Source organism: Ostrea edulis, chromosome 8 (assembly GCF_947568905.1).
Source record: "Ostrea edulis chromosome 8, xbOstEdul1.1, whole genome shotgun sequence".
Classification (NCBI taxonomy): Eukaryota; Metazoa; Mollusca; class Bivalvia; order Ostreida; family Ostreidae; genus Ostrea; species Ostrea edulis.
Genome location: NC_079171.1, coordinates 56,151,462 through 56,166,438, shown reverse-complemented (window position 1 = coordinate 56,166,438; position 14,977 = coordinate 56,151,462). Strand labels below are relative to the sequence as shown.

At 35.5% G+C, this 14,977-nt stretch overlaps 1 protein-coding gene across 1 annotated transcript; it reads right to left on the bottom strand.

The window, feature by feature from the left end:
* Window positions 1-2,200: 2,200 nt before the first annotated feature.
* LOC130049219 (multiple epidermal growth factor-like domains protein 11) lies at window positions 2,201-8,548 on the bottom strand. Its single transcript, XM_056146530.1, has 7 exons — window positions 8,377-8,548; window positions 7,725-7,952; window positions 6,615-6,872; window positions 4,941-5,072; window positions 3,912-4,046; window positions 2,958-3,092; window positions 2,201-2,842 (listed from the first exon to the last, which is right to left on the bottom strand). The coding sequence occupies exons 1-7, from the start codon at window positions 8,477-8,479 to the stop codon at window positions 2,811-2,813; spliced, it is 1,023 nt and encodes a 340-aa protein (XP_056002505.1). The 5' UTR covers window positions 8,480-8,548; the 3' UTR covers window positions 2,201-2,810.
* Window positions 8,549-14,977: the final 6,429 nt, after the last annotated feature.

Genomic DNA, 14,977 nt, shown 5'->3' with positions numbered 1-14,977 from the left:
TATTTCATCTTATAAGTGTGAGATTTTTTATGTATTTCAAGAATACTCAGACTAAATGTGTAAATATAACGAAACAGTGATGACCATTTGATTTTCAATTTGTATTGCTGTCTGACGTGTTTCATACCGATTGTTAAGCCGTTCTTGGCACACTGATTTTGACTGCGGATAACTCGGTTTACCTGATCAGGATATAGGGCTCACGGCGGATGTAACCGGTCAACAGGGGATGCTTACTCCTCCTAAGCACCTGATCCTACCTCTTGTGTGTCCAGAGGTCCGTGTTTCCCAAACTATATATTTTGTATTGCTTATAGGAGTTATGAGATTGATCACTGTTCGTTATCTTCACCTTGCATTGATTTAACAGAGCACAGAATCGAACCATCAACATCCTGTGATGATACAGGTTTAACATATCTGTTTGTTATCTGCCGTATGAAGTCATTGAATCAATAAGGAAAAATAATAGATTTGAGTTTCTTAATGAGTTGTTTCTGTGTTTTAATAACAATAATTGAATTGTGACAGTTTTACCCCATCAGATATGAATAATAATCTGGAAATACAGGAATGTCATTTATTTCACAAGTTTTTAAAATAAAATATTGGAAAGATTATCAGGAATTTGTTTTCGTGTTTAACCGACCCCAACCTCAGAAAGAACCGAATACTGCTGGATAAATGAAAGCTCACAGGCAGATACTAATGTTTCATGCGATTCGCTCACACAGCGTGTAAGCCACGCCTACTAGTTCTTGCAAAGTATGCAGAATGCTTCCAAAGCGGAAAGCATTCCAAGTGAAACGTCTCGTGCAAACAATTCATCACTCCATACAAATCATTCACCGCTCCATATAAACCATTCACCGCTCCATACAAACCACTCATCACTCCATATAAACCATTCACCGCTCCATACAAATCATTAACTCCTTCATACAAACCATTCACCACTCCATATAAACCATTCAACAATCCATACAAACCGTTAAACCGCTCCATACAAACCATTCACCACTCTATACACACCATTCACCACTCCATACAAACCATTCACTGTTCCATACAAACCAGTCACCGCTACATATAAACCATTCAACGCTAAAAAGTCCATTCACCGCTCCATGCAAAGCATTCGCCGCTCCATGCAAAGAAATCACCGCTCCATACAAACTATTCACCGCTCCATACAAACCGTGCACCGCTACATGCAAGGTGAAGATAACGAACAGTGATCAATCTCATAACTCCTACAAGCAATACAAAATAGATAGTTGGGCAAACACGGACCCCTGGACACACCAGAGGTGGGATCAGGTGCCTAGGAGGAGTAAGCACCCCCTGTTGACCGGTCACACCCGCCGTGAGCCCCATATCCTGATCAGGTAAACGGAGTTATCCGCAGTCAAATCAGTGTGCCAAGAACGGCTTAACAATCGGTATGAAACACGTCAGACAGCATTTGACCCAATGCGAGGTTGTATTGACGAACTAGATCGTTATAACGACCATAGAATTTGCGAAATGCTGACTTCAATCGAGACTGTTGAAATCCCTGTACCATCAACTTGTTTGTCAGTAGCTTACCTCGATTTAAAAACTGACTATACCCAGAACAAGCTCTTGCATATAAACCATTCATCGGTCCATGCAAACCGTTCATCAGTCCGTTTAAACTGTTTACCGTTCCGTGCTACAATCGTTTTGTACACATCGTGTAGTAGCACGCTTCAAGGTCAATACTATGACATTACAACAATGTTCTAAAATAAAACCAAAAAGATCTATGACTTTCATTTCTAACTGCAGAGCGCTTAGTGAAGAGCAAAATAGCGTTCTATGTTAAACGTCTTATTTTCTAAATTTTATAACAGCAATTAATTAGATATCCGTATTTTCAAGCTAGTAACGAAGTACTTAGCGACTGGGCTGTAGATACCCTCGGGAACTAAAGTTCACCAGCAGAGGCCTCGACCCAGGGGTCATAATGTAAAACTTATACGGTATCAATGTTGATGCACAACTGTATTTTAAACGAATTAAATCATGTTTACACCACATAGCAAATAAGTTTTTTTTACTTGATTTCTAAGGAAATCCATTGCAAACTTAAAATAAAGTTCATAAAATTGCACGTGATTACGTGCAAAAACATTGGTATATAAATGTGAAAGTGATGAATTCATTATCGTTGCACGCAATTTTTATTTTAGCTTTATACATTTATGTTTTAGGTACATGTAAGATAAGACAATATCTATTAATGGAGGTTTAACACAAAACAAGCGATAAATCATGTTTACACCACATATCGAATCAGCTTCCCTTGTTAGAACAGTAATGGTATGCTGGGACCATACATTATTGGCCTAATGTAATCATCATCCTTGTTAGTTGTCTAGTTCATCTCCGAAACTTCATTACACATTAGCTTGTTTCCAGAACTTCAGTACACATGTCTGGTTATCACAGTTCCACCATTGTGTAAGCATAGGTTGCTGTTTGGTAGACCAGACACGCGCCGTGACACCCCTCCTGGTTTCGACCAAAGTCAGTTCAATCGTTCTTTTGTTCAACTTTAATCACTGTTGTTGATGATCGAACTAGGCCATTGTTTTAATACGTTCGTCAGATCACTAATAATCATATACATTTCATTGAAACATACTGGCATGATATCAAATACTTAAATCTGTACACGTCTGAACTCATCTTACTTAAATCTGTACACGTCTGGACTATCTTACTTAAATCTGTACACGTCTGAACTAATCTTGAAAACAGTTTCCGTTCAACTGGAACGTCGTTTAATTTTGTTTTCTACAATTTTCGATTCTTGCTAAAAAAAAAAATGTTATAAAGGTTTTCAAAACATGTAATTTTATTGAGAATTCTGCGTTACAATGAAAAAAGTAAAAGAAAAGTAACTGACATAGAACTTTATAGATACCCACCGTCACATTTGGTTCCACTCCACTTCCCCTGACACCCCTCTGTACAAATACCGGTTGTCTTCTCACAGTCTGATCCGTGTCTACATTGTCCACACGGTAATGTGCAGTCAGACCCGTAAACACCGTCCTGACACACTGTGAATAAAAAGGTGTTGAATTATCTGAGGTTTTCTTTGACTATTTATGTACCCTAGTAGCTATTAGATTTTTTAAATAATAGGTTTGGAAGGATCAATGCATTATTCATGTTTCAGCATCTGATTTAAAATCCGTAAATATTTCCTCTGCCAATACCAAATGATCCAAGGATGCCAATTACGTTTCATGACCCTCTCAGAAAGAAACTCAGGACAGCCATTGATGAAAAATTCATATCACATTTACTGCTCTTTTGGTTCAAATTTAAGTCCAATCTGTAGTGATTGGTAAGATATAGTTGTTATTGAACTCATATATAACTGCTTGTTATGTGGATTATTCATAAACATCCGTCAAGATATTTTTTTCTCTGCACATCGACGTTAGATGAGTTGTTAGGAAGTTAATATTCCAGCTGCTCAAATAAGCTAAACAATAATGGTACAAGTCAGAAAAATTTGAGATGCAAAATTTTACTCGTACACAATATGCATCAGGAATAAAAAACGTTTAAAACTTCAATATGCACTACAACACCGATGGAAATCATTACGACACTGGTGCGATATATCACAACACCGGTGGTGCGCCAAACGTTGGATGATTTGCATGGGATAATTTTTAACATGAATGGAAAAAATCTCAGAAGAAATGGAACAATTTTAGAGAGATACAGTCTGGGATGAGAACAAACGATCTGACCTCAATCTGAATATTTGATCTTTGATATGAAATTACAAAAGTGTGTTTGGTTTTTTCTTAGTTTCAGCAATCAATGTAACGACATTGTAATAGCTGTATATAATTAGTACGCACTGTCACACTTAGGCCCGGACCAGTGATCTTGACATCCTGCTGGACAGGTGCCCGTGACGTCATCACAACGTGTTCTGGTACGACATTTCCCACAGGTCTCTCTACAGTTTCTTCCATAAAAACCATTCTTACAATCTGTTAAAATTAGTTTAACAAGCGGATTAAATACATTATATAAATAGAATTCATGTTAAGGAGTACCTTTACCTGTATATTATGTATAATATGTGTAAAACCACTAATTTGGAATAATCAAAGTACTGAGAGATCTCAGAAATGAAATTATTTTATAAAATGCTCCCTTCCTATACTAGTACATTAAAACTAGTCTTGATTTCGAAACATTATTTTAAATTAGCATATGACCATTACCTAAATATATAGATTGCATTTTACTGACAAAATTTGATAAAATTGCATTTTAAAAACATTCATTACTTATATATTATTTATACTTTGCTTCTGGCCATGATTACCAATTGAAATTACAAGAATGTTTCTAAGATGTACGTCATTAAAAATGTAAGCAATGCAGCGTGTCGGGTATGAACATACCACTACAGGGAACTATTTTGACATTTTTCTAAATCTATGGGTGTTGTGCTTTCCGTTTGATATATATTTATAACGTGTTTTTGCCAGTTTATATTGTTTATAGATACACAATATGTTGAACAAATAATTTCCATGCATTAGAATTGTGTTTTGAATATAGGATATATGTTTTAGCATTATGTCAGGTATAAAAAAAGTTAAAGGTGAAATGTAAAGTGTACAAGATCCCCTGACAATATATACATGCACGATGTAACCGATGACTTAGGAAGTTCAACTTCCCCAGCCCCAAAAGCCTGTCTTTAAAGTAATCTTTTTGAGGTTAAATTGTAATTTAGTTCCTGAACAAGATAATGTTTCAATATGCGATCAATATTTCCCTTTCATAGCATCAAAGAAAAACACAAAAGATCGAGAAAACAAATAAATACATGTATTATGAGAATATAAAGAATTAGTGAAACCCAGGCGTACGGATACAGAGAGGAGGATCCATCACGTGGGTACTGCATCCCTGGATACAGGATCCGTTAAATACGTCACACAATCTGTCCTGACAAAGTCCACATCGTGAGCAGTTTTCGCCGAAATGTCCATACGGGCAACCTAATAACCAGCAGCAGATGTTAAAGCATTGTTCGATTACGTAAGTATACTAGCGATAGAAAGCACAAGAGTGTGTTTTCTATACATCATACAAAGCACGACCTGTCTACAAAGATACTTCTTTTAGATTAAACAATGATGCAAGCGAACTAAGCGACATTTATTCTTTGATGTGCATTTTGGTATTTTGCTTTGTATTTACCGTACCCTATGGAAGACGGTACGTAGAGTTGAAATTTCTATTTGTTTCCGGACTATGTATTTTCTTTGATAGCGATTGGCAGAAAGTACGTGATGTGAACATTCTATAATGTTTTCACTGGTTTAAATGCTGCTCTTTGTAAACTTATCAAGCCGATATCGCCGTGTTCCACCACCCCTGCTTGTATTGGTGTGACAACCCTCGGCAGAATATCATATCGCGTTTGTGTTTCAACTCATGCTAGAAATAATTTTATATGTATTGCCGGCACCGGAAATACATGTAGCAAGTGCTCTCAGGACATTGTGTAGATTAAGAGTAAAATGGGGTTCCGGCAGTAACTAGATTGATTATTTGCTGTTTTTCGCCACACTCAACAATTTTTCAGTTATCTAGTGGCGCCCAGTCATTTTTCATTGGTGGATGAGAGAAACCAGATAGAATGTACCTGGGAAGAGATCACCGAGCTTCAGAAAGTAAACTGGAAAACTTTTTCACTTACCGACGCAAGAAAGATTCGAAGCCGCGCCGACCAGAGATGAGAGGCCGTGTAATTTTGAGCCTGATGCTCTAACCACTCGGCCACGGAGGCCCCCTGGCAGTAACTAGAAACTTGTCTATGTATCAGTATTGTTTATTACATCTTATTTTACTGTTTCAATGGTATGTTTTGTTACATTCATGTTTCGTCAGTTTTCCTCATATTTTTGTTTGTCCAACTATATACTTTTGTATTGCTTATAGGAGTTATGGGATGTGTCACTGTTCGTTATCTTCACCTTTATAGGAGTTATGAGATTGATCACTGTTCGTTATTTTCACCTTTCATAATCATCTGTCGCAATGTATTATATCCCTCTTTATTATCTCATTAAACGATTATTCATATAGACAATTCTTTTTCAAACAGCTATGTGTGCTTTCCTTTTTATTTGCAAATTAGCTACATATTGATCTTCAAAATCTCTAGTCCTATACAGTTTTTTTTTTATATCCATACAAAGATAGTTTGCATATTCTATATTTAATGTAGTTTTACTCTCTGTCTCTAAAATTGCGAACATATTCTTTTTCTACTGATGGTTTGTTCTAGAAACCCTTCATAAAAATTTGAAGATAACAGTGATCGTCCTTATAACTCCTATAAAGAATCCACAAGTAAGAGTTGGACAAACACCGAGCCCTTCAACACACCAAAGGTGGGACCAGATGCCTCGGAGGAGTAACCATCTCCTGATAGCCGGTCACACCCGTAGACTCATATCTTAAACAGGTCAACGGAGTTATTCATGGCCAAAATCAATATGTAAAAGTGTGTAAGCGTTCAATGTTAGGCTCACCCATTATTTTGACTTCACATGTTTCAATGGTAGCATATGGATGACCATATCGATATCCTTTACAGTTTGTTACTACAGGCGGTTTCTTCGTGTTGAACAGCGCTATCCCTGTGGTAGCTTTATTGACTGTGACATTCAGAACAGGGGTAGGACACGGTGATGATCCCTGAGTAAATACTTTATTGGGAGAATATGACGTTGGAGTAAAACCAGGGTAATTGAAGACGAAAACGGAAAACCCGACATGTACACCGGCAGCTGCAATAAAAGCTGATTGTCAGACATGATAAATAGACAAAAACCAGGCAATAATTAAAGAAAGACGTACCTTCTGATATATGTACATCAAAAAGTTTTACTCTGAAGGCATACGTTTTGCACATTAACAGAGAAATATATACTTCTAAGCGTGTAAACTAATTGTAACATTGTATACATGCGTTGTATCTTTGTGGAAAACGCTGTATATGAATTATTGTGTAATATCTTTAAATTATTTCTTATATAATGTGATAACATGCTACGCTTTATAAATGCACAATAATGACTTTCTTAAAAAATGAAATGTATATAAAGGATGTGTAATCTTGAGATTTCTACATGGGAACTGCTGTTTACTTGGAAGTATTTAAGCGAAAGAGAAACACTGGGAAATTGTTTTTCATAGAATCAAAATCTTGTGTTGTGCAGTATTAAAACAGGAGCCTATTCATAGTGCGCTTTTATTTCCGACTCCAGTATCGAGACAGGATGCATGGTAGATTCCTCAATTGTACTACACATTTTGATGAAAACCTTTAGATAATATATCGAAAAAAAACACACGAATGAATGATCGAACAAACTATCCTTATATACTAAAAGGTAGTTCCGTCGTAATTTCTGTTGACTTTTCATTAGAAATTCAATGCGCTACCGTTTACTTGTCACTTTTCAGCTTTCATTCAACAATCAGATTAATTTGTTAAAAATTATTCTTGTAATTGCTTATTCATAGTTCATATTTGATAATAAACCAATACCGGAAATAAATGGTTTCATGAATGGCGAAGAAATAGAAATAAGAAGAAGACATTATGTTTTGTTCTTGTTTTCCTCTAAAAATCTTACATCTATTCCTAAAATAAATCTCCAAGTATGCAACGTTTGCTGTTTTCCTCCAAGAAAATTTCCACCATGCTGTTGGTGATGTAAAGTCCTTAGTAAAACTACAGGTAGATTCATTGTTATCATGCTGAAGGTATCCGTCCACTGCTTTGTCTGCAGTCCAGGGCTGATCGGGATATGTTGAACTTTGGGAGGCCTGACCTCCATATTCCGTCATTTGTGCAAGGTTAACTGAAATTTAATTTGAAATGATGTTGAATAAATATTGACCAGTACAGGAAATGGCGAAATAAAATAATTTCTGCTAAATTCGCCGAGAAATTAGATAATCAAAGTTTAGTTCGCTGATTAAGTCAAATTTCTTTATCTTTCCTTTACTCTTGCATCCCAAAAGTAAATCAAAAACATCTAGATATTTATTCCGTGCATCTATGTTTTACTACATAATTTTGATATACAAATATTTAAGACACGTCATTGCTGTTATCTAAATCAGAAAAAAAACTAACATTTACACAGCAGTCTTTATTAACCGCGGTAGCTCCGTGGTAGAGCGTCAGCTTCGTAACCGGGAGATCGTGAGTTCGAGCCCCGGACGTAACATGGCCATATAGAGAAATAAATAGAAATAGATAGATAGATAGGTATGGATTACCGAAACAGGACACTGGAATGACAGCAAGTCCAACACAAAGTATCTTCAGTAAAATCTCCATTGTCTCGATCCCACTAAAACACAAACCACGCACAACAAACATTTACAGTAGTGAGAAACATCTCAGAGGCAGGGACACGGAAGTAAAAAAAAAGAACTTGCGAATTTCGGTGACAAGAACCACGCGGTTCCACAGAGCCCGTTTGTATAGTAAAATCAAAGTACTGAAAGTAAAAATAGTGCCCGTTTGTATAGTAAAATCAAAGTACTGAAAGTAAAAATAGTGCCTGGTTCAGCATTTATTTAACAATACACACTATTGGTTGTTTGTTAGTTTTACGTCTCGTCAATAATTGTTCACTCATATTGAGACAACACTGGTTGTAGATGAAGTAACACAAATCTAGACCTATGCTTAGCGTTTAAGAATGTGGCAGTATGGGTTCTTTAGTTAACATGCCAACGCCTGCCGCGACAAAGGACTTCCGTTTCCCAGGTCATATCCGAGCGACCCGTGATTCTCCGCCGGATTTTGACTGGTTCTTTGATGACGAGAATTGTTTATACCTCTGTTTTTTACTTTTGATTTTGAATTGTAATTTCGGAGTATTTGTTTATCGTTGAAGGTGAAGATAATGAACAATGATCAATCTCGACTATCCTAAACGCAATTAAACGCAATTCAAGACAAATAGTTGGGCAAACACGGATCCCAGGACACTCCAGAGGTGGGATCAGGTGCCTGGGAGGAGAACGCATCTCCTGTTAACCGGTCATACCCGCCGTGAGCCCCATATCTTGATCCGATAATCGAATGACAGCTTGTTATGGCAAACTAGGTTGTTATAAAAACCATATAATATGCGAAATCAACTTTAATTGAGACTGTTGAAACCCCTGCACATACAACTTGTTTGTCAGTAAATAAACCATTCACTGCTCCAAACAAACCATTCACCGCTCCATACAAACCATTCACTGCTCCAAACCAACCATTCACCGTTCCATGCAAATCATTCACTGCTCCATGCAAACCATGTTTGTCAATAGCCTGCCCCGATTTAAAAAGTGATCATACGCAGAACAAACTCGTGCATATTGAATCAGTTGAGAGATATAAACACCATATGCAAGTGAGAAGGGAATATCGCTAAATGAATTTGCAAAGTTGACGATGGAGGATCTGAAATCATCCCGTTTATCATAAATTTGAGTTGAGCTTTTAGTTTGCCGTCAACATCTATTTTTCAAGAAAATCTCTAAGTATGAAGCAGAAATGTGAAATATGATATTTGACTTGCATTATTTCATTTGGCACTATGGTGCTATATCACAATTTGTGTACACAATATTTTCTAGTACTTTTATCAATAGCGTTTCATATTCCTATAGAGTTGATTCCGAGGTTTTGTTTTAGAAACCAATTAACAAATTAATCCGTAAATATTGTTTATATTTGAAATTTGATAAATGTTGTTGAAAAGATTAAAACGTCACCTTAGTATTTACTTTGTTCATATATCTTATTGATAAACCGGGAATCAATCTAGGGAATGTTGAAGCGGGGATGATCTCAAAAGTAGTTAGAAACGGAAGTTTTATATACAACGGGCGTTTAACAGAGTTATGCTATATAATGAATCTGTATATAGATATATAAGATAAATCCTCCGCATTGTGACGCTGCTTCTATAAACCACTTAACTTATTTCCTTTTTTCCAAAGAAGGTTTCATTCATTCAACTTTTTATGATACCATATTAGATAAAGTAAACGTTGGTGACTTGGGAAAATTCGGGTTATATGTACGGTGTATAAAACATGATATAGGCATGTGTCAAGTTTGTGAACCTTGTCATGATAGATGTTTATAAAGGGTGGAATCCGAGGCATTGGGAAAACGTTAAGTGATATTTAGAAGCAGTGAGGTTAGGGGAAACATCCGCTATAATACTGGTACACTATTATAGTGAGATTCCGTTATAATTTCAGCCGTAGATGGCCTCGCTTTTATCAAATTACATACTGGTCGATTAAAGTGCCAGTCATTGTGGGTATCAAGCAAGCAATAACTGACATGCTTATGTTTTTTGCATTTTATGAAATGTTCTAATGTTGCGTTTATTAATGCGAACACGCTTTTTAAAACGGAAGTAAGATTTTTAAAATAGCAACAGATGATTGTAGTAGTATTCAAGCATAATTGAATATCACTTCCTCTCATACATAATTTTTAACAAATTGTTGCTTGAAATAACTTTGAACTCGCGCTGGAAAAAGTTCGTAGAATGCTGTATACCGAAGAATAGAGGAAATTGAGGTTTAGCATTCAAAGGGAAAACAGCAACCTTTGTTTCACGGTCATTGAATAAATTGAAAGCTGAAGAAAGTCAACATGTCTATGACATAGACGTGTCACGTAATATTTCATTTCATGGTTTCCTATCAATTATCACAAACCAAACACAATCTTAACGAACAAAACCAACAAACAAAACCAACAAACAAAACTTCCAAGTCGAGCTAGTAAATACAAATCTATAAACGTATCTCTAAAACAAGGAGGGATCTGCAAAAAGGCAAAACACAAAGGAACCATAAGATAATCCCCATAAAATAATCACCATAAGATAATCTCCATAAGATAATCACTTACTTACTTACTTACTTACACTATGCAGATCAGGAGTAGGGAACATGTTAATCCTGGTTCGTTGAACAATGTTATATATATGAGATCGGATGCATGTGTACACCTGTATTAACTAATCACTAAAAATTCTTAAATCTTACAGATCAATGAAACAGATGAAATTAATCAACAGTGATCAATTTTCACAACCCTACAACACAAAATAAACAAACAAATCCTTTAATAGCAGCTAGCCAAAAAACTTAATACAAAACACAGAAACGAAACCTCTAAACAACAGCTATCAAATTAAACACAAACACACACAAACTAAACTTTCAAGAACAGCTAACAACAAGAGGCCCATTGGCCTTATCGGTCACCTGAGTACTAGTGAAAAGTATCACTACTAACAATTGTAAAAACAAAAGTGAGAGAGCAGGGCCCTGTCCATCCCAACCTCCAATTAAACATGCCTGTTATAACATTTACAAAAAAAAAAAGATTTCTTCAGCAGAATACAAGTACATCAGAATGCATTTAATAATTATCGAAAACATAGAAAATCTCATATTGAATTCCTAGAAAATCAGATAGCAAAATGATGGAAAAATCTGTATTTTTTCGCCTCTTCAATTTTTCGTTATTTCGAGGCGAAAAGAAGCTAATTATCGTTTTATCGTCTTCTCGCCTTGAAATAATGAAAAGACGACAAATTGTAAAGTGGCGCAAGTCAGCCTCCATACTGATTCGTTATATACCTCACTCCTTATATACAGTAGGTTCATGATGTTTTAAAAATACTGCGAAGAAAAATCACTTTGCTGAAAGCATAGATTCATTATAAACGTGAATTCATTATAGACGTGAATTTAATAGAATCGTGAATTCATTATAAGCATGAATTCATTATAAGCGTGAATTCATTATAAGCATGAATTCATTAGAATCATGAATTCATCATAAGCATGAATTCATTAGAATCGTGAATTCATCATAAGCATGAATTCATTATGAGGATGAATTCCTTAGAATCGTGAATTCATTATAAGCATGAATTCATTATTAGCATGAATTCCTTAAAAGCATGAATTCATTATAAGTGTGAATTCATTATAATCGTGAAATCATTAGAATCGTGAATTCATTATAAGCGTGAATTCGTCATAAGCATGCATTCATTATAAGCGTGAATTCATCATGAGTGTGAATTCATTTTAAGCGTGAATTCATAATAAGCGTGAATTCATTATAAGAGTGAATTCATTATAAACGTGAATTCATTATAAACTTGAATCCATTATAAGCGTGAATTCATTAGAAGTGTGAATTCATTATAAACGTGGATTCATTATAAGCGTGAAGTCAGTATAAGCGTGAGTTCATTAGAAGTGTGAATTCATCATAAGCGTGAATTCATTATAAACGTGAATTCACTGTAAGCGTGAATTCAAAATTAGCGCGGATTCATTATCAGCGTAAATTCACTATAAAGATGAATTCATTACAATTGTGAATTAAACATAAGCATTGTTTGTTTGTGTTTACGTCCCGCGGAGAATGTTTCACTTATACTCAGATGTTACTAGCTGTAGGTGAAGTACCACAAATGTAGACCTATACTTAGCGCATAGGGCTGTAGCAGTGATAGTTCTTTAGCGTGTCAACGGCTGTCACGACACGGGACCACCGTTTTAAGGTCGTATCTGAAAGACCCATGATTCTCGCCTCTAGATACCGAGCGTTTAGCGAAAAAGCAATCACTACCTGTTTTAATGTCTTATATTTGATGCGGCCATGGTACGAGTGAGGTTCGAACTCACGAACTAACTGTTTCAAGGTGAACACTTTACCATTAAGCTGCTGCAACCGCAATCTGATTAAAATCAGATCCTATGATCCGCTCACAATAGAGATCTACGTGAGCGGATCCTAGGATCTGGTTTTAATCAGATTGCCACAACCGATGAATTCATTACGAACGTTTCCCCATTTTAAGCGTGAATTAATTACAAGCATTGATTCATTATAAGCTTGCAATTGAATTCATTACAATTGTAAGTTAATGATAAGCGGGAACTCATTATAATCGTGAATTCATTAGAAGCGTGATTTAATTATAAGCGTGAATCCATTGTAAGTGTGAAGTCATTATAAGCGTAAATTCATTATAAGCGTAAATTCATTATAAGCGTGAATTCATTGTAAGCGTCAGTTCATTATAAGCGTGTATTCATTGTAAGCGTGAATCCATTGTAAACTTGAATTCATTATATAAACGTGTATTCATTATAAGCGTGAATTCATTGTAAACTTGAATTCATTATGTAAGCGTGTATCCATAGTAAGAGTGAATTCATTGTAAACTTAAATCCATTATAAACGTGTATTCATTGTAAGCGTGAATTCATTATAAGCGTGTGTTAATTACGAACTTGAATTCATTATATAAGCGTGTATTCATAGTAAGCGTGTATTCATTATAAGCGTGTATTCATTGTAAGCGTGAATTCATTGTAAGCGTGTATTCTTGTAAGCGTGAATTCATTGTAAACTGTGATTCATTATATAAGCGTGTATTCATAGTAAGCGTGTATCCATTGTAAGTGTGTATTCATAGTAAGCGTGAATTGATAGTAAGCGTGTATTCATTGTAAGCGTGAATTCATTGTAAGCGTGTATTCATAGTAAGTGTGTATCCATTGTAAGCGTGTAGTCATAGTAAGCTTGAATTCATTGTAAGCGTGTATTCATTGTAAGCGTGTATTCATAGTAAGCGTGAATTCATTGTAAGCGTGCATTCATAGTAAGCGTGAATTCATTGGAAGTGTGAATTCATTGTAAGCGTGTATTCATTGTAAGCGTGTATTCATAGTAAGCGTAAATTCATTGTAAGCGTGTATTCATAGTAAGCGTGAATTCATTGGAAGCGTGTATTCATTGTAAGCGTGTATTCATAGTAAGCGTGTATCCATTGTAAGCGTGTATTCATAGTAAGCGTGAATTGATAGTAAGCGTGTATTCATTGTAAGCGTGAATTCATTGTAAGCGTCTATTCATAGTAAGTGTGAATTCATTGTAGGCGTGTATTCATTGTAAGCGTGAATTCATTGGAAGCGTGTATTCATTGTAAGCGTAAATTCATTATGAGCGTGAATTTAATTTAACAACCAAAGGTGTTCCAGATGCATCTGGATTACAGATTACGAACTTAAGTAGAATACCCCATGTTCATCCTAATCTTGTGGTCCCCTACACATGGTAGTGCGCCGTTATGTATGTAATACCTTAACAAACGATAATGTCATAAAACAACTGCAGCAGTGGCGGATCTATAGATTGTAAGGGTGAGTTCCTCACACATGACGATGAAAATCAAACACTTTTACAATGACAGAAAAGTCCATTACTGTACTATGTAAAGATTTCACATCAAAAGATCGAGATCAACGTGATTGATTCTAGCTCTGTGAAAGGGTTGCATCAATGATCATGATTCTCTTTGAATTAGCACAATAATTGGATATCTCACCATTTGCATATTTCAACTTGTCTGAGTCTCTCTGTTCCTGCTGTTACTATGAAAGAAATTTTGATGAGTTTTTATTTTCCACTCGATTTTCAATACACTACAAATTCTTCCCGATTTTTTTTCAAATCAAACATCTTAATTCCATTGGTAGACAGACACACGACAATTGGTGATCGGAAAAGCTCATTTGTTGAATTTATGTCGGTTAAAGAGCTCTTAGCTCATGTTTATTGTTTACCTGTATATAGTTCCGACTTTAGATAAAAATTACTTACTTACTTACTTACTATGGTTTTGAGAGAATTTAAATCTGGGATATCAGAAATATGAATTTTAGAACATAAAACTAACGTTATGTGTTTATATCACATCTCATCAAATTTGTCGAGGAATCACACACCAGAGAAATTTAAGGAGGAATGACACACCAGAGGAAT